Source organism: Pygocentrus nattereri, chromosome 3 (genome assembly GCF_015220715.1).
Source record: "Pygocentrus nattereri isolate fPygNat1 chromosome 3, fPygNat1.pri, whole genome shotgun sequence".
Lineage (NCBI taxonomy): Eukaryota > Metazoa > Chordata > Actinopteri > Characiformes > Serrasalmidae > Pygocentrus > Pygocentrus nattereri.
The window spans coordinates 16,314,653-16,335,624 of NC_051213.1; the positions used below are offsets into that span (position 1 = coordinate 16,314,653).

The window sequence follows — 20,972 nt, forward strand, 5'->3', positions numbered from 1 at the left end:
CAACTCAACAGTTTGATGAAAATCTCTGTTTACATGCACGGTACAAATAATCAGATCCAAAATTACACACGTGCATAGAGTACCACCACAGTGTAGATGTTGCCATGACAACAAGCATCAGTCAGAGTGGGATGAGCAGCAGTATGTTACCTGAGTTTTCAGTTGACGTTTTTAATTTGCTCTGTTGTTCTGTATTATTGTCCTCTGCAGACCAGTTTCCGGCTCCTGCGATGTTAAACGTGATATGTTTCTTTCATTACGCAAATGCACAGGCGAAGTGTGTACTTAAACTTTCTGATTAGGAATGTAATCTCATACAGGCGTTTACATAGCTATTTTTATTCTTCTATTTAATGGATTATTTGCAGGATTACCCACCTCGTTCATTTGAATAGAAATTGTATAAGGAATGACCTCAGTCTGACTAGTCTATTGTGATTAAAGTGTATACAAGGATGTGTTCTATTCTGATTAATAATGAATTATCAGGCTGCATGTAAACGTGGCTCGTAATTCCGAACTTTTCAACAGTAGTTAATACCAAAATGGCTGGTGCACTATGCGCAATGCTGTTTGGCATATTAGAGATTCTTATACAGAAGTGTGAAAACCACAGCTGTTTTTATGTGCTGTGAAAAACAGTGGATCTAAGTATTTTATGACTAACACAAGAAACTCAGTCTGTTTCGTTCTGTGATTAACAAAACCAGAATCACTGGCAAAAAGGCTTAGACATGTTGAAAATGAAGACATACGGTGGACTCATTTGAATTATAGTTGATAACAGGATCAAAGTGCGCTCTCTAATATTTGTCAATTTCTTCTGACTTTATTTCAGTAAGGTACGAAGTGCTCAGAAAATGAGAGCGCAAAAAGGAAGCTCTACACAATTTGCTTACATCACGGTACCTGTGCTATTCTCTCTTCCTCAAGCAGCCTCTTAAAAATACTTCTCAGTATTCGGCTGTTAAGGAAATATCAGATAAATCACTTGTGCATCCGAGGCTAGGTCAAGGAAGTAAATTCTAGTTAGGACAACTTTACCAGTAACATGTAGAGGGTAGCTAACATTAGGGGCAAGTTTAGTTGAAAGTTTCTGGTGCTCTAGGTAAAAGGCAGGAGTGGCTCCCCCTGGATGCAAGTGAAGTCATCTAGTAATCTAGTCAATATATCTAATATTTCTCCTTTTGAGATTGTTGCAAGAATTTAGAAAAAAAATCATTCATGTATATTTAGACATTTTACATAAGAAAGCATATTAAGTGAAAATTTCTCATGATATTGTTGGATAACTTTGCTTGTTTTAAGAAATAATGCTAGATACAAGCAAAATCATCTACCAATATAGTGAGATAACCTTGGTACAGAGTAATGAGATTACTTTTTCCAGGAAGTAATAAGAAATGTGACCCCATTGCGGTTTGAAAGAAGTAATAAAGAACTTATAACAGGTTACACGTTTTGAGTAATTACCCCAACACTATCTACACTAGCAGTAATGCTAGCATTATGTGTGGTCGTCTGAGCTGTGCAGTTCTCTGTTCTGACTGAAAAGGCTTTGAGAGCTTTGAGAGAGCAGCAACAATTTCTTGCTTTTCACCCTAGTTTTGCATTTCTCTGCAGTGATTAGAGAAGTTTGTTAGATTTTCATCTCAACACTCAAAATCACACAGACAGACCTCCTCACCATAATAGACATCATCACTTAATTGCCTTGTTTATACCAGTCTGTCTTTTTGCAGTTGTGTCATCATGTTAACAACATGGAATAACCGATTATAACCATGACTGGTAAGGGACTGCAGTGAAATTACTGAAAATAGTCACTACAATTGCAGCTAAAACATTTTTAAAATGTAGATATATTTCTGATAATAGGCCCTTTACCTTCAGCATATACAGTATATTTGAATTGGCTCATGCAGGCCCTAGGCAGATGCTTACCTTTGCCTAGTGCAAAACTGCCCCTCAATAACAAGATGCTGTGCTGGCCCAAGTACAGAATGAGTTAACTGTCAACTTGCACTTATATTACTCATATCAACTAAATTAGTCAATTTAAATCCAACAATTAGCAGAAAAGAAGAATATCTTTGGGTTATTTTGTCTCATTTATTTTTTGCTGCTTGCTCTCTTGCTGTCTCCTTTACTCAGCCTCACTCTACCCCTCCCTTGATCCAGGCTATGTTCATTTCATAGTCACTTTGGAGTCTTTTTCTGCATAGGCTGTACCCAGGGTAATAGATCACTCCCATTAGGCCTGCTCCAATGTGTCACAGAACCTTGGAAATCATCTGTAATGTTTCAGCCATGATTTTACTTTTAATTTGCAATGAAACATGGCTTGTTTTGCGTATTTCAAATAGAATTCTGGAAAGAGAGTGAACTTGACATCCAGACACTGTGTTATCTTTATGTTAAAAAGATATTCCATGTCACATGATATTATGAATGTCCTGTGAAATTCCAATTTTGATCTTGTTAATGTAAAGTAGACTTTCATAAAACGGACATGTTTGCTTCAGTGAAAGATTTATTTTCTCCGCCATTCTCTTGCAGTCGTGGGCTTCCTTTTCTCAGTAATGGCTTCTTGACAGCTACACATTTTTCCAGACTCACAATGTCAAGATGTCTTCTCACAGTGGAAGAATGGACAGAAAGACCTGTGAATTTTTTGATTGTGGTAGTTGTGGTGGTCTACCAGGTCTAGAGCAGTTGTTTGGAGTCCAATTGTCAATATATCTTCTAATCATCTTTTTGAATTTAAAAAATGTTTGTTTTTTTCAGTTACTGTCCTCTGACTTTTCTCCTCTTCATGCAAGTGGATTATCTTATGTTTTATATATAATTTTTAGAAATATATTTTAAAAAATGAATAACTTGTACTTAATGGACATCTTGACTGAAAAAGAAACTGTCACGATTGGCCCCTCCCTGTCTTGTCCATGTGCTCATGTTGTGTTTATTTCCCAGTCGTGTCCATGTGCTTCTTTGTTTTGGTTTTTAGTCTGGCCCCTTGTTTTGTGACTCCGCCCCTGATTGTTCCCACCTGTTTTCCACCTGCGTCCGGTTATCCCTCGTTATCCCTGTTTGTATTTAAGCCCTGTGTTTTCCTGAGTTTCTTGTTGTCTTTGTTTGATGTTTGTTGGATGTACTGTTTGATTGTGCTGGTTGTTTTATGTTTATGCTGTTTGGAGTTCTGTGTTCATTTTTGTCACGTCTGTCCCTCCTGCTCTTCGTGTCGGCTATATGAACCTGGACCGCTGACTTGTGCACAGTACCATATATATAGTGCTGCTTGAAAGTCTGTGAATCCTTGAACATCATGTAAATTTCTGCATAGCTTGACTTGTGATCAGGTCTTTATTTAAGTCATAACAGTAGGCAAGGAGAACCTAATAAAAAAATAACCTTTGCATGTAAATACTTTTGTTCATTTCAATCAGGATCAGGAGGTTCAGTCAGTTGAATGACAATCAGGTGTGAGTGTGGCTGACCTTACACTATTTAAAAAAACATCTTCACCCTCGAAGTATGGTTTTTACCACGCAGAATTGTTTCCATGTCTCAAGGTGTGTGTGTGTGTGTGTGTGTGTGTGTGTGTGTGTGTGTGTGTGTGTGTGTGTGTTTGTGTGTGTGTGGGAATGCACACACGTTCATTTTCATGCACACTTGTGTGATCTGGAAGTTTTCCATTTACTTATTTTTGTGTTTTGATTGGATGACCCATTTAATTATGAGTCTGATGTTGAAATGTAATTTAATGTGAATCACATGACGTATATCTCACATCCACCAAAGCACCTTTTGGTTATAAGTGAAACTGACAGGTCCGCCTGTTCATTGCTAAGCTATGGTATGAATTAGGTTTACCTAAGAACAAATCTAGTTTGAATGCCTTTCATTTAGCTTTTAGTTATGATATAAAAGACCATAACTCAGTTATAACTGCAGTGTCAGTATGTGTTGGCTGCTGTGTCAGTGTTGCTTCAGCTTTCCTTTTGGGGCAGTCATGGGCTAGAGGTTTGGGAACCAGCCTCATTTACATTTATGGCATTTGGCTGACGCTCTTATCCAGAGCGACTTACAATTTGATCATTTTACACAGGTAGGCCAAGGTGGTGTTAGGAGTCTTGCCCAAGGACCCTTATTGGTATAGTGTAGGGTGCTTGCCCTGGTTGGGGATTGAACCCCAGTCTACGGTGTAGAAGGCAAAGGTGTTAACCACTACACTAACCAACCACGTGACTGGAAGGACAGCCTCGTGACTGGAAGGTCACTGATGCAATCCCCAGAGCCGACAGCACATGACTGAGGTGTCCTTGAGCAAGACACCTAACCCCTAACTGCTCCCTGGGTGCTGATTGGGGTTTGGGCTGCCCACCGCTCCGGGCAAATGTGCTCACTGCCCCCTAGTGTGTGTGCTCACTAGACTGTATGTGGTGTTTCACTTCACGGATGGGTTAAATGCAGAGGTGAAATTTCCCTGTTGTAGGACTAATAAGGGTTTCTTAATCTTTCTATTGAAACCAAATAAAATAGACCCCAGACAGGCCATGACATGAAGGAGAGGCCCACACTTGAGTGACCTTTATCTAGAGCAGAATGACCTAGCTCCCACTGGTGAATTACATCTACAATCAGCTTCATTTCTACAAACCCTTAGTTAAGCCCTTAACTCTAAGGTGTACTCAGTTTCATGACTAGACTAGCTTAAATATTAGCTCTATATCATACATATTAATTCTGTTTTCCCATTAAAAGTTTAACCAGCAAGCTGACCACATATTGAGTGCTACAAGCTTATCTATTCATATTTCAGTCAGTGACTGGTCACATCCTTCATAATGTATGTCTAATCTCCATACTGAATAGTCTAATAGCTGAATAATAGGCCTAGGTTTCAGGAGAATGATGGGGCAAAAAAAGTTCAGGAATGCTCACACTGATACTTGTACTGAGGACTGAGAGCATCTCCTTAATCTCAAAGCTCTCTGATTCAAGTTTTTCTGGCCTCCCATTCAATTATACAAAGAGACAAAGTGGTTTTATATTATATACTTTACATAAAGGAAATGTCAGAGACTTGTGTGGGTGCATGTAAAGTGTCTGTATTCCATGAAAAGCACACATACATCAGACTTACACTACTATTCAGATGTACTCAAAGTTTGCAAAAGTTTGCGCACCCTTGGTCATTTTGTTAATTTTCTAGGTGACAATATAATACATCCTCTACAGAGAACATACTTCTCCAAAAATAATTAAAAACATACTTTAATCCAAAATTTACTGGAGAAAAAAATACCTGTGTAGAATTTATGCCACATTTTGGTTTTTCCTATATGTGTAATTCAGCCAAAAAATAGAAATCATGCATTAAAACTTGCTGAAAAACAGCATAATTATGTTTGAGGATGTTATTCTTATTTTTCTAACTTTTTAAATTACACTTAGAAAATCAACAAACCTGCAATGCTGCATGTGGGAACTGAGAGGAAAGAGAGTTTTACAGGGCTGGTCATAGGCAGGTAAATGAGACCCAGATGTTAGTACTTTGGTCATTCGAATTGCTGGGGATTTGAAAGCAGTGACTGGAAGGCTGGGTGGAATATGTTACATTCTTATTATTAAAACATTGATTGCAAGCATTTGAATGGTAGCGTACTTGCATGCATATAACTCACCACATTGGAAGATTGCTTTTGAAATATCACAATCAGAATCAGAGTATAACAAGTAGCATACTGAACAGACTAGACAAGTAAAGAAATTTAGCTAAGGGACAAATACAATAAAAATAGAATAGAATAAGAAATAAGAAAGAATAAGAAAGAGCCAATGTAACATTCATAAAAATCAAGATTTGTACAGTTGTGCAAATAAGCATTATGTTAAAGAGAAATGCTGTTGGAGGTTTATCGGTTTCAGCTTAAATTTAAAGTGTGAGGTGTCCACTGTGATTAGCACTACAGCTCTGGGGAAAATGTTGTTAGCATGTCTGGTTATGCTGGATTTGATGGCCCTGAATCATCTACTAGAGAGGAGAGACCGGAAGAGGTGAGGTCCAGAATGAGAGGGGTCAGCTGTTAATTTTCTGTTATCATCCAGCTGTTAACAAGAGCTGTCAGACTACATCTGATGATCGGTTCTGCTGTTCTGATTGTGCAAGTTTGGCTTGTTCTTGTGAGGTGGAAGAACAAAACCAGAAGGTTATGAATGTTGTGAGGCTCTGCCGCAGGTTACATTTTTACAACTATTAGGAGGAACATTGTGTGCTGTGCTCTCTTGGCCATGGACACTTTGTTCCTCTCCCACATCAGGTCCCTGCATATGGTGGTACTCAGGACCTTGAGTGACTCATGTAATGCAAAAACAAAAAAGAATAAGCTAATATTTCAGGGTCCTACATGGTGTATATGGTTTGTGTCAAACAATTTCTGATGTGCCCCTTGCTTCTGTTTTTTTTTTTTTTTTTTCTGTAACAGAAGGGATTTGTGCTGAATTTCCTCAGAACATGTAATACATGTGATAAATTGTAGGTCACTTAAATTGAGTTAATGACATTAAGATCATGGGTTAATTTATATAAGATTTTCTAATTAGATTTGTTTGACCTGCAGATGAACATCATCTCTGGAGGCTTCTATGATGGGCTGATGCTGTATGTTCATGCGCTGAACGAGAGCTTGGCAGAGAGCCATGGCCGCCCCTCCAGTGAGAGCATCACCAAGAGGATGTGGAACCGAACATATTATGGTAGAACAAACCTCCTTCTTTACCACATTAACTCAAAAACAGGGTGTGCTGAATAAACTGACGTGGTGCATTGAATGTGTCAAACAGTTGCACATGAATAATATGTTATATCAGCACGACTGATGTTGTTTAGTTCACTTCTTCTGGCAAGATCCGTGTTGATGTAACATTTAATTCATGTCCATCCAACTAAACATTCAAAGCATATAATGGATTTCAGATCTTTCAGCATTTCAACATCTTGAAAAAAGCACAAAGAAGAGGGAATTTAGTTTTTACAAATAGAAAACATAAAATATAATGAAACCTTTCACATTCTTGAAATGCTGTAATTTCTTACATTTATCCTCTGAATTTTGAGACAGTAATGCTTTCTATTTTAGCAGCACTTGTTGTTGAAATCTCTAATTGTGGCTTTCAGGCCTGTGCAGAATGGTTTCAAATGCTTGCTTGAGCTGACTATTGATGTCAGATCCCACTATCAATTTTAGTTGTGTTTGGATGTAATTTCATAGATGTTTGTCACTCACGAGTTAGGTTAAAATGTCACGCCCCAAAAAAAGTTTCACTGAACAGTTTTTCTCCTTACTTAATTCTTCTTCCCTACTTTTCACACTTTTTAGTCTAGAGAGCAGGAGGCACTGTTGTGAAGTGAGGTCTGCGTTTTGTTTCAAACCAAATTTTTAGGCCATTTCACGGCCCTTCTGTGGGTCTACAAACATCATTCATTCTGACTTTACATTTAATGCCTTATATAATATCAAGATATTTTATGTGTGGGATGATTGGCATAGTAATCACTGAGATTCACATGCAGATGCAGCATGTGCAGTGCTGATGGGGTGATGCGTTATAACTAATATGGTACATTTTTGCTACTCAACCATGTGACTGAGGACTTCTCTAAAGCACAGAGGGTTTACGTGAATATTGACAAATGTGAAAACTATCTGGCATCTCTCTCTCTCTCTCTCTCTCTCTCTCTCTCTCCCTCTCTCCCTCTCTCTCTCTCCCCCTTTTCCAGTGTCTGTCTCTTTCTTCTAATCATCTCCTTTTCTCATCTCTCTCTCTCATTCTCTAGTGTCTGTCTCTTTCTCCTGTTCCTCTTTCTCCTTTTCTCATCTTTCTCTCTCTCCTCTCTATCCTTCTCCTTGCTTTTCTTTTTTCTCTCTCTCTCTCTCTCTCTCTCTCTCTCATTCTAACTATCCGATGCTTATTTTAATACAATGAATAACACACTTATTCTTTTTTTGTTTGTTTGCTTTGCATGGGTATCATTCTGTACTGTTGAGTCATTGATTCAGTCTTGTGTTGGATGTCGTGTTATCCCTGTAGAGCTGAATGAGTTATTGAGTGGTCAGTGAGCATTGGCTGGACAGGTGCAGTGAAACTGCTTCTGTTCACTTTTCAATGCATCGCCTCCGATCAAATGGCACATAAATAATCGATAAAGCAAAGCCTGCTCAGATGGAAAGAGAGAGTCTGATTAATCCCCAGCTTCTTACCTGCTGAGTGAAGTGGCTGCTGCTGGCCTCTGACTGCCAGGTGGTCTCATTCTGTTATTGTACAAACCCTGGCTTCATATTGTGTTATAAAATATAGCAGTCTGCAGTTGTAGCTGGTGTGTGTGTGTGTGTGTGTGTGTGTGTGGGTGTGTAGGTGTGTGTGTGTGTGTGTGTGTGTGTGTGTGTGTGTGTGTGTGTGGGTGTGAAATTCATGTTTCAGGTGAAGAGAGCCAGTCTCTCGCTTCTACAAAGGAAGAGACTAGAGAAACTAGAGTTTTACCTCAACTTTCCTTATAGTTATTAAAGTTTTACCTTAACTCTCTTTACAGTTACTAGAGTTTTACCTTAACTTTCCTTAGTGTTACTAGAGCTTAACCTTAATGTAATAATTTTCTTTTTGATTGACACAGTTGATGTTCTTCTTTCTGGCCGAAATGCAGCATTGTAAGTATCATAGGGTTCACTCAGGCTGAAAATGCACTGGCTGCTTAATCAAAGAGTCAGCTTGTAGGTCTGGTAGTAAGTGTACATGTCTGCCATTTAGGCAACCTGGGTTCGAGGTGCAGACATGTGAAGTCATCTCACTGTATTAGTGTTGTGGGACTATTACCTTAATATTACATGACAATTTGTACAGTGTTATTTTCACCTACAAAATCAACAGATCATATAATTTAACCAGGGGTGTTCAAACTTACACCACTGTATATATTATTTTGTGTACAATTAGTGTTATTTTTCTATTTTCATTTGACATGAGCATTTAATGAGATGCTGTAGAATTTACTGTCCTTTCTCTTTCTTTTCCTAATGAATGTAAATGAATAATGAATAATATATTGCAACATGCTTTTATTGTCAACTGTAACAACTGCAGTAACTAAATTGTGGCAAAGCCAAATGTATGCCTTTAGCCTTACTTGGACACAAGAGATGGTTTTAGAAAAACTGCAATTCTCATTTAGATTAAACCTGGTACAACATATATGTACATATCATTGGACTGACATCATTCAATATAAATCTGAATCTCAGTATCCTTGCAATATACACCATGCTCCTTGAAAAAGAGGCATTAGAGGGTATAAAGCATGCTGGATGTTCAGTCTTTTTAGTGTTCAATGGTTCATGCAGTGTACTCTCATTTCCTTGCCAAAAGAGGCATTAGAGGGTGTAAAGCATGCTGGATGTTCAGTCTTTTTAGTGTTCAGTAGTTCATGCAGTGTACTCTCATTTCCTTGTGGCCCACCTCCAGTGGCAGTGACCAGAACTCTATTCGGTTCAGTCCAGAGCTTCAGTCTTTCTTGTTAAAATCAGCTTTCTGTCCTACGCCTATTTCTCCCCATCCATCTGTCCCTTCTGTTCTGTCTCCCCTCCATCTATCCCTCTCTGCCTCTGTGCTTTTAGTTCTCCATTCTCTCCTCCCTCTTTCTTTGAGCCCCTATGAATTTCCGTGGCTATTTCTCTCTCTATAGTTAATTTGGCCCTGGTTCTGATGGTCTAAAGTCATAAGGTTGCTGGCCAAGCTCTTTCAACAGGGACAAAAGTGCCCCTTTTTTCCCATTGGAAAAAAAGCATCAAAAAACTCTCATGCTGTGTCCCAACTGTGCAACGAAATATATACACTGTGTACTAATCTTAAAACTGCACGTTTTTCAGGTTAGCAAAATATTAACATATTGCACCATTTTGTACTAACAGCAAGTAATGAAGTGATGATGCTGTGATCCGTCATTGATTTTTAACAAAAAATATTTCATACTTAAACATTTAATTTTGTATTTGTTCATACTGTATATTTGAGAAATAGTTAGAAGTAGTGTTTAGTATAAATTTGAGACATATGGGTCAATTTGTTGGAGAGGGATTAAGCTTGGACTACAAAAATTTCTCAGTGGAGAGTCACATACTTCAGGATAGACGTAATCCCCGCCTGGGAAACTGACCCAACACATTCAGATTCAGATTCAGATTCCTTTATTGATCCCAGGGGGAAATTGCAGTTGTTACAGTTGCAGCCATTTATGTAAAAATAAACACTTTACTAATAATTTAAGACAATATAGAGAATTTACAGTATGTACACCAGATTTAAGTACTTAAGAATATAGTAAGGTGGCGGTGATTGTGATAGTAATATGAAACATCAGGTATAAAGCAATTACAATTATTTCAATTATTTAAATTAAGTTAGTGTCCCTCTGAGTTATTGCACACACAATTGTTGTTATTGCACATATGAACAGTTTCGTATTGAGTTGTGAATCACACACTGAGGGAGGTGTTATAGAGTTTGATGGCCACAGGTAAGAATGACTTCCTGTGGCGCTCTGTGGTGCATTTTGGTAGAATGAGTCTTGCACTGAATGAGCTCTTGTGTCTCATCACCGTGTCGTAGAGTGGGTGGTAGCCATTGTTCATAATGGCCCACAGTTTAGACAGCGTCCTCCTCTCCGACACTGCCTTCAGCGAGTCCAGCTCCACACCCACAACATTGCCGGCCTTGCGGATCAATTTGTTGAGTTTGTTGGCATCTGCCACCCTCAGCCTGCTTCCCCAGCATGCAACAGCATAGAGGATAGCACTCGCCACCACAGACTCATAGAAGATCCTAAGCATAGTCCTGCAGATGTTGAAGGACCGCAGGCACCTCAGAAAATAGAGACGACTTTGGCCCTTCCTGTAGAGGGCGTCAGTGTTCTTAGCCCAGTCCAGTTTATTGTCAATATAAACACCCAGATATTTGTAATCATCCACAGTGTCCACACTGACCCCGCTGATGGACACAGGGGTCACTGATGCCTTGTCCCTCCTCAGGTCCACCACCAGTTCCTTTGTCTTTGTCACATTGAGCTGCAGGTGGTTCCGAGAAGAGCGGGCCAGACGGTGTTAAATGCACTGGAGAAGTCAAAAAACATGACCCTCACAGAGCTGGCTGGCTTATCCAGGTGAGCATAAACTCGGTTGAGCAGGTAGATGATGGCGTCTTCAACTCCCAGGCGGGGCTGATAGGCAAACTGGAGGGGATCTAGAAAAGGCTGGACTATGGGTCGGAGCTGATCCAAGACGAGTCTCTCCATGGTCTTCATGACATGAGACATCAGTGCCACTGGCCTGTAGTCCTTAGCGTCACTGGGTCGTGGCGTCTTTGGGACAGGAACAATGCAGGATGTCTTCCACATCATGGGGACCCTCTGGAGACTCAGGCTCATGTTGAAGACATGTTGAAGTACTCCACAAAGTTGGGTGGCACAGGCTTTAAGCACCCTGGGTGGAACCCCATCAGGGCCTGCAGCCTTGTTTGTGTGGAGTCTATTCAGTTGTCTTCTCACCTGGTCAGCAGTGAGACACACTGTAGAGGTGGTGTATGGGGGAGGGATGGAGGTGTGAGATGGGCTGTCACAAGAGGGGGGCAGGCTATCAGGAGGGGGAGGGGGGATGAGTGGTATGGTCTGCTGAGGACTGGCAGCAGAGGAGTCAGGCTGGGGGGGGACAGAGCCTGCCGTGTCAAATCTGAACAGATTTAGCTTGTTGGCCCCATCCACACTGACCTCTATTCCTCTGTTGTTGCTAGACCTGAAGCTGGTGATGGTCCTCATTCCATTCCAGAACTCCCTCATGTTGTTCTGCTGGAGTTTCCACTCCAGCATCCTCCTATATTTGTCCTTCGCCTCCTTGATAGCTGTCCTCAGTTCCCTCTGGATCGTTCTCACCTCCACCCTGTCTCCAGCTCTGAAGGCCCTCTTCTTCTTGTTGAGGAGAGCCTTAATGTCCTTTGTTACCCACGGCTTGTTGTTTAGGTAACATTTAACAGTCCTGGTTGGGACAGTGGAGTCCACACAGAAGTTAATGTAGTCCGTGATACACTCTGTGAGCCCGTCGATGTCCTCTCCGTGCGGCTCACAGAGTGCAGACCAATCAGTAGCCTCAAAGCAATCCTGCAGTGCCTCGTAAGTCTCCCCAGACCATCTACTCACGGTCCGTTTGGTCACAGGCTGACTCTTCACCAGCGGCACATAACAGGAGCTGAGGTGAACCAAGTTGTGGTCTGACCTACCCAGAAGGGGAAGGGGGAGCAGCTGTATGCGTCCTTAACATTAGCATACAGCAGGTCCAGTGTTCTTTCCTCTCTGGTGGGACAGTCCACATACTGAATGAAGTGTGGTAGTACCTTGGCCATAGCAACATGGTTAAAGTCACCTGATATGGCGATAAAGGCATTCGGGTGTTGCGTTTGGAGACGTGCTGTTGTTGAATAAATGACGTTACTTGCCGACGTCGGGTTGGCAGAGGGGGGAATGTAGACAGTCACGATGATGGCATGCGAATACTTGCGTGGCAAATAATATGGCCTGAGTCCAACAGCCAACAGCTCAATGTCCGGGCAACAGGTACGTTCCTTGATGGTAATGTGACCAGGGTTACACCAGCGGTTATTGACTAGCATATGAAATAAACTGCACATTGCTTGACATTTCAACAGCCTAGAACAGCTGAACATACTTTTTTCACACAAAAGTATTTGAATTGACAGTTTAAATGTACAACTGTACCAACAACAAGTCTAAATCTTTTTGTTACCTCAAAGATTAAGTCTCCCATTCAAATAGCAAATCAAAAACTGCAATTTTGCTTAGAAAATATAATAGTGATCTGAGTTTATATATTAGAACCTTGTCCTGGGTTATTTTAATTGTGCTACAGAAGCCCTCAAACAGATTGGGATATTTTACATAGAGCCATGGTAATTGGCAGACTTGTCTAAAAGATTGTGTGGAATTGTGTGGCTAACCAATTAGGATGTAATCTGATGCTCTTTTGTGATGTTCTTGGCCAAGATAAAAACACCAGCATGTTTCTTTGGCGCTCAGTGGTGAGCTATATATGACATTTTCCTTTCCTTTCAACCATCTTTCCCTCAGTGCAGCAGATCGTGTAATTTAGATAATCAGCTCCCAAGCTGGTCACTATCAAAGCTGTATATCTGTGTTTGACTGCACACACTCAGGGTCATTCTTTCTATTCAGACACGCTTTTATTAAACACAGAAAGGAAATTATACCGTATGTCTTTCTCACATGGGGGACAGATGAAAAAGATAAGTTCAGTGCTCTTTATTGCACCCCTCAACATGCATCCTCCAAATGAGCCTCACTTATCCATCAGTTTAGCATGCAGACCTGACCTCAGGATAGCAGAGATCTGTGGGTTGTCAGGCTGCAACAGACTCTGAGGTTTTAACTATGGCACAAAACTTGGAACTGAGGTGAAATCTGAGCTGAAATTTACATTTTTATAATCTGGCAGCTGCACTTTATGTTAAATAAGCATTTGATGTCAAATGGATTGATAGAAATGGTCTTAAGTTGCTTGAAACAAATATTGTACATTAAAGAAGTTTGCACTTTTCCTTTTCAGGCAAAGAAGATTTATTTATAGTGTTGTTTCAGAGAGCATAATGAGATCTGTGCGAAAAAAAAACTGAAGCTCAAACCTGACCTATACCTGCGAGTTTGAGACGCCGGGTTCAGTTTGACCTAATTTGACTGGTAATGCTAAATTTGAGACCCAACCCAACCCAAACCCACTTGAACGTATGAACAGAGATGGATTACTGTGGATGAACAGTGTTTATTAGTATTTTTGTGAAATTGCTGATTGTACATAACAGCATCCATTCTCATCTGATCAATTTTAGCCCTGCTGTGCTAAGTTCTTCTTGTTATGCTGATGCTCTCATTACTGCTGCAGAAAGGTTTAACATTTCAAATGATTCCCTGTGACTTTTCCGTTAACCCAACATATCCCTCCCAGAATGAGCCTCTCACTTTCCAGAACTTATATAATCTCCACATCACTGCTTTAGACTACACTCTATACCAGTGAACACATTAATGTCTGTAGTAACATTGTTGAAAATTGAAAAGAAAAATGTGCACCAGAAGTCTTTGACATGTTGAAGCCCAATTTATAACAGTGGCATCAATGTCAGCTTTGAGAAGGGACAGACTACTCATACTCGCTGACCCATCATGTGATAAGCATTTGATACTAACAGTTTGCATAAAGGATGTTACATTAGGAATATGTAAAACCCTCTCACAGTGTCATGTCACAGAACATGTCAGATAATTATAATTTTATAAAAAAGTGATAAACGATCAGTCAGCTTTATAATACAGCATCATAATGATGTTGTATCTAGCTTCTTCATTAACATTATTTCCTTTAAAACTGTTCATTAACCTCAGCAATAGAAAAAATATTACCAGGACATGCACTTCAGTATCATTTTATTTGTTAAAAAGTAAAAAAAAATTTTAAATATTTGTTACATTTTTTAACCAACAAGCTTTTTCCCAACCAGTCAATACAGCTCAAAACCGGAGCTCAAAAACTTTACTTAACCAAATGTAGATGTCATGTAGACATAAAAATCCACATTTAGATGTAGAAGGTTTTTTTAAGTAATAAAGTGAATAAATCTGCCAGGCCTACTGAACTAGCTAGCTAGTAATTGCTAACAAACTAGAGTAAAAAAGTGTACATCCTTGACAGTCTTGAACATTGAGAAAGTGGAGCTGGCTCAGTCTGCTGTAGTAAAGGAACATGAAATATGCTGACTGTAAACAGACTGCATTTCCCATGCATCTGCATTCAGGGACATAAATACATGACAGAAAATTATGGATTTAAACCAAATATCTGTGTTCAAGCCATAAATATTTAAAAATGATATGACTTGAGAATGTGTATTTTTGTTCAAATTTGATATGTTTTTTTCAGAGGATATTCTCTCTTTTCTCAGAACGTTTTAGAAAAAAACATGAATGATGAACGATGAACAAAAACAATGATGGTGATCTTACATCCATATAGAAATACTTTATTGTAAGAGAAATGTTATCAGTCAAAATAACATTGTATTGTTTTACTGTGACCCTGCCCTCTTAGGGGACAAGTGGACCCCAAACCATGCCAGCAAAATGCCCCCCCACCCAGGCAGAAAAATTCAGGCCTGTGCCGGTCTCTTGGTGTGCGCCACACAGGCACTCATGTGCTTGTGGAAAATATGGCTCATCTGACCACATTCACCTGCATTAATCTTTGAAACCTCCCTAGTAATGAGTCCTCTTTCAAAGTCACTAAGATCCTTTCATCTTGCCACCTTAATCCAAAATTGAGGGCATCTGGGCCAACTGTGCCACAGATTGTGGTATGATGCTTATTTATACCATGCAGTGAACGTGCTTGGTAGCATCTGCACAAATTATTTCTTTCCAATGATTTATTTGGGTTTCTCACCTGCCTGTAGATGGATAGATAGAAAAATCACTGACACTCATTTTTATCCTCTAACTGATCAATATGAATATTATCTGTGCTTGAGAATCTGTCTGGTTTCTGAGAATCATCTCCACCAGAGAATACTTAGAAATGCCAATTTTAGCGCTCTGATTTTGTCCTATTTTCCAAGAGCTTTAGTTACGTAGACCTTTTAGTCCTGGTCAGATCACAAGGGACCAATCCTCCATACAACATGTAATCTCCATTATAACCATTCAGACCTGAGCCGCTCCTACAATTTCACTGACATTATCCTTCCCATTTGGATAAGAAATAATAACAGCATGTTTCAATTCCATTTTAATAATTTTGCTCTGGTAAATCAAGCATGTTAAGCATAGATGTGATATACTGTGTGACAAATTGTTTTAAATTTGGACGTCACTGTGGAGCTCATGGAGGTTGTGTGATCACTAAGACTGCTAATGTAACTGCACTTTAGTGTCTTGGTGCTCACAGGCTCAGTCATATAAATCTCCATCTGAACGTTAACATCCAAATGAGTCCCCATTTTCCTTTGAATGAGAAATCCATCAGCAAAAATTGTTTAACACATCCTTCTGAATAGAATTGATATTTCATCTGAAAGCAAGTTAGCACCCACACAATACATGTTCCACTGACTGTGTACCCTTTTTTCCTTTCTTCTTCTTTTTGAATTACACGCTACATGTCATGTTCAGTGTATTATACAGGGAATGATTGCCCTACATGAGGACCATCATGTGGAAGAGCATGACATCACACATTATACTGCTTGCATAATAATCCAACCCCTTCACACTAGTACTTGTAAAAGCTCCTGCTGATTTTTCCTAAATCTTCCTTGCAATCTTGCTCCAGGTTGTTCTGGTTGTTTGGATGATGATTGTGGATCACAATTTACAAACATTGCCACAGATTCACAACTGGATTGAGATCTGGACTTTAACCTGGACATTGTAGAACATTCATCTTTTCATCCATTCCTGTGTCACTTTAGAGTTGTCAGACTTGTCTTGCAGTATCTCCTTGTATTTTGCTCCATCCATTCGTTCTTCAAAGATGCCCAGTCTCCAGTCTTTTTGGCTGTTTCCCTTTGTCTCTTAATTTGTCTCTTTCACCCACTTTGTCTCTCTTTTGCTCTCTCTCTCTCTCTTCTCTCTCCCCCTATCGCTCCCTGTCTCACCCCCTTTGTATATCTCTCCTTCCTTTTGTATCTCCTTTTCTCTCTCTCTCTCTCTTCTGTATGGGTTTGACATTTTCAGACTGGTAATGGCTAAGCTTTTCATATCTGTTTAAATGTCAGTGCTGCCTTCCCCTGAGTGTCTGCTTGTGGCAGAATAGTGTGGAAGCTGTTGGAGCAGGAAATGAGAGTGCTGCCACATAGCCCTCACACACGGCCCACAGATCACACAGGGCATGCAGGGGCTTGGAAAGGAGAGACCTGTGAATGGGGAGCACGAGACTCCATTACATTTAATCACTTCAACACATGCATGAGCACACACACACCTACAGACACACACTGTTGTCTCTGCTGCATGTGTGGGCTCTCTCCATTAAAACACATTATTATGTGACTATGATCCCTAAGTGAATACACTGTAAGGCCAAGGGTATTAATAGGGTGTTTGTCCTCACTTTGCTGCAGTCACAACCTCTACTCTTCTGTAAAACTTTACACCAAATGTTGGAACATTGCTGTGAGGATTTGATTGCATCCAGTCAAAAGAGCATTAGGAAGGTCAAGTATTGATGTTGGATGATTAGAATCACAAACTCCACTCCAAGTCATGCTAAAGTTATTGACTGGAGTTCCATCACTCCAGAGAAAGCAGTTCCAATGATCCACAGCCCACTGCTGGGGGGCTTTACACTCCTCTAGCTGATGCTGGGAATTTACACCTCTCTAACTGCTTTAGGTAATGTGCTGCTTCTTCCCAGCATCACATTATATTGATCTGTACTTTTCTACACTAAACTCTTCTTTCTCTCTGGGGTCTGTGTGCAGGTGTGACGGGGCTCGTGCAGATAGACAAGACTGGAGACAGAGAGACAGATTTTGCCCTGTGGGACATGACTGATACCAACTCCAGTATTTTTCAGGTAGCTGTTGTCCCTCTGAGACACTCACTCACACACATACCAGGGCCTTCAGGCAGGTGTTCTTTTCTCAGAAATCTCAGTTAGGGCTAGCTGGTGTTCTATCAGATACTGATACTCGCTCCTACATTGTGAACATTGCATATTACTTTCCCATTGTGTGGCACTGTCAGTGCCAAATCCAGCATAATTACATTCCTGCATTCAATATAATTCCCTCTCTCCTCTGATTGCTAGGTCGACCAGCCAGAAGGTTAATTACGAGTTGTTTATATGGTTAGCTCTTGTCACACATATGTGTGTGTGTGAGTGGGAGTGCGTGGGAGTGAGTCTGGCGAGTGTGTGTGAAAGAGAAAGTGAGTGGGAGGGTATGAGAGAGTGGGTAGGTTTAGAGTTTTGCTGGACAGAGGTCAGTAGTCTCAGCTGGCTGATCTCAAGCATATTAAAGCCTGTCACTGATTATACTGGTTTATAGTGTCGTGTAGCCCACCTGCTCAAAAGAGAACCTGCAGAGTCTGTGCTTTCTGATCATTGAAATTATTTGGCATAGATTCTTTGATGTAATGAACTATAGACAATTTCACTAATCAGTACTCCAAATACTGTGTTTCTACATAGAATTTTAAGCCTTAATAATTACAGCTGTTTAAAGAGGCCATATTGATTTTTCAAAAGTTATCCATAATTCACTGAATAATTCACTAATATAGAAACAAAGTAAGTCAAAGTATTCATAACTTCAAGTAAGACACAAAACCACTGAATCCAAAACAGGCTGTTTTCACAAATGCTTTATATATATATGGACCCTATGGAGCAAACAGTACATTTATAAACTTTTACATTGTTTTCATACTATACTCAGTTTTCCTTGATATGGGCCCTTTACTTCAAATACCCCCACTACCAGGATTTCTAGCAATTATTTTCCCAAATAAGCCCTTTAGGAGTTACATTATCTAAGCCTAATTATATCATTCAAAAAATGGGCAGCATGGTGGCACTAGAAGGGCCTGGATTCCCTGGTGGATGACCAGGGTCCTTTCTAAGTGGAGTTTGCATGTTCCCCCTGTCTCCCAACAGTCCAGAGACATGTTGTCAATCCAATTGGATATGCTAAATTGCCCCAAGGTGTGAATACCTGTGTGGATGTATATGTCCGCATGTCTGCCCTGCGATGGACTGGCGACCTGTCAGAGTGTGTGTGTGTGTGTGTGTGTGTGTGTGTGTGTGTGTGTGTGTGTGTGTGTGTGTGTGTGTGTGTGTGTGTGTGTGTGTATGTGCTGACTTTTTTAAAGAAGTGACGACACTGGCATTTGCCTGTCAGTTATTTTCTGTTTCTTCTTGAGCAGATTGTAGCAGTTTACAATGGTACACAGAAGCAAATGCAGACTCTGCCTGGTATGGGTTTCCAGTGGCCAGGTGGCTCAGTTCCCCTTGATGTGCCCTTCTGTGGCTTCAAAAATGATAGGCCTGCCTGTATTGCACGTGAGTACAACATCTTCCAGTCTACAGTACTCATTTTTTTGTTCTCTAATAAAGGTAATATTTATCACAGTGTAGCACTGATCATGTTGGGATGCTGTGCAAAATGTTTCAAAAAAGCTGGGACAGGGGAAAGAAAAGACCAGTAAAGTGGGGTAGAGCTAAAAAAAAAGAAAAAAAAAACAGGTAGAACATCTCATGACTCATTAGATTAAATGGCAACAGATCAGTTAAAAGATTGGGTGGCATTTCAGAAGTAAGAGAGTCTTTCAGAAGGGGAGAGATTCACCATTCTGTGAAAGACTGCAAACACTGCAACAATGAAAGAATAACATTTCTCAATGAATAAAAAGCAAAGAACATAAGGATTTCATCATCTGCGTTACATAATAACATTACAATACTCAGAGAGTCAGAAATCTCAGTATGCAAGATACAAGGCTAAAATCCAGTTTTGGCTCGCCATGATTTTTCTCAGGTGGCTCTGCATTAGAAACAGTCATGATTCTGCAGTGAAAATAATTGCATGAGCTCAGAAACACTTCAGAAAACCATTGTCTGTTAATAGCATTTATTGCTCCATCCACAAATGCAACTTGAAACTCTACCATGCAAACCATACATAAAACTCACTTTCTCTGGGTCTGAGCTCATTTAAGGTGAACTGAGGTGAAGTGGAAAAAATAGGAAGTTCTTTTTGGAAATCATGGATGCTGTGTCCTGCGGGCCAAAGAAGAAAGGGACCATCCAGTTTGTTATCCGTGCACAGTTCAAAAGCCAGGTTCTATGATGATACAAGGTGCATTAGTATACATAGCATAGGAGATTTACACATCTATGAAGGCACCATTAATGATAAATAGTATTTACAGGTTTTGAAGCAGCACCTCACTGTTGCTGGAGCAAAACCTCATATGTCCAAAATGGTAACTTTACAGGAAACAGAAAAAAACATGCTTTACTGTTAATGTAAGTCAATGCAACCAGACTTTTTGTGCCATTTGTTTTGGTCCAATTATCATGAAGTTTACACACAATGTAAAGGGCAATAAACATTTTCAAATTATACCAGAAACTGAAAACCAATAAAAATTGAGATTTTCAGGAAAGGCCATGCTAAACCTCATTTTGCACATATTACAGCAGCATGACTTCATAATAGGAGACCTCAAACTTTTGAGCAGATGAAATCCTATATCAAGCAAGAATGGGAAAACATTTCACTTTCAAAACTACAGTAGTTGGTCTTCTCAGTTACCAAACACTTACAGGATATTGTTTAAAGAAAAGGTAATGAAACACAGTGGTAAACATGCACCTGTCCCAACATTTTTGAAATGTGTTGTCGGCATCGAATTCTCAAAATGGGCATATATTTAAAAGATGCAGTTTCTCAGGGTTAGCATTTTATATGTTGTCTTTGCACTTTCAGTTAAATAAAGGGTTTAAATGATTTGCACCGAATGATTTGAAGTGTCCCAACTTCTTTGGGAACAAGGTTGTAGGTGTAATCTACTCCCATATGAAAAAAAGAAGATTTTTGAAGGTGGTCTATAATGTGTTTTGGAATTAACCCCCTCTATACTTGTCTTAGAAATAACTGGTACATGGTACCAGAGCTCCTTGGGTCAAAGGTCAATGATTGACTTTGTTGTTGTTTCATCTGACTTGGGACCATATGTTATGGACACTCAGGTAAAGAGAGGTGCTGAGCTGTCAACTGATCACCATCTGGTGGTGAGTTGGATCAGATGGCAGGGAAGACTGACGGTCAGGCCCGGTAGTCCCAAG

The 20,972-nt window shown here is 39.9% G+C and overlaps 1 protein-coding gene across 2 annotated transcripts in view; it reads left to right on the plus strand.

Moving 5' to 3' along the window:
- The window catches only part of npr1b (natriuretic peptide receptor 1b), an 86,546-nt gene that overhangs the window by 36,626 nt on the left and 28,948 nt on the right, over positions 1 to 20,972 (plus strand). For both annotated transcript variants that reach the window (XM_017713138.2, XM_017713137.2), the window contains exons 6-8: positions 6,624 to 6,759; positions 17,605 to 17,699; positions 19,049 to 19,184. In XM_017713138.2, the coding sequence (XP_017568627.1) occupies positions 6,624 to 6,759; positions 17,605 to 17,699; positions 19,049 to 19,184 (367 nt within the window). The remainder of the gene's footprint in view (positions 1 to 6,623; positions 6,760 to 17,604; positions 17,700 to 19,048; positions 19,185 to 20,972) is intronic.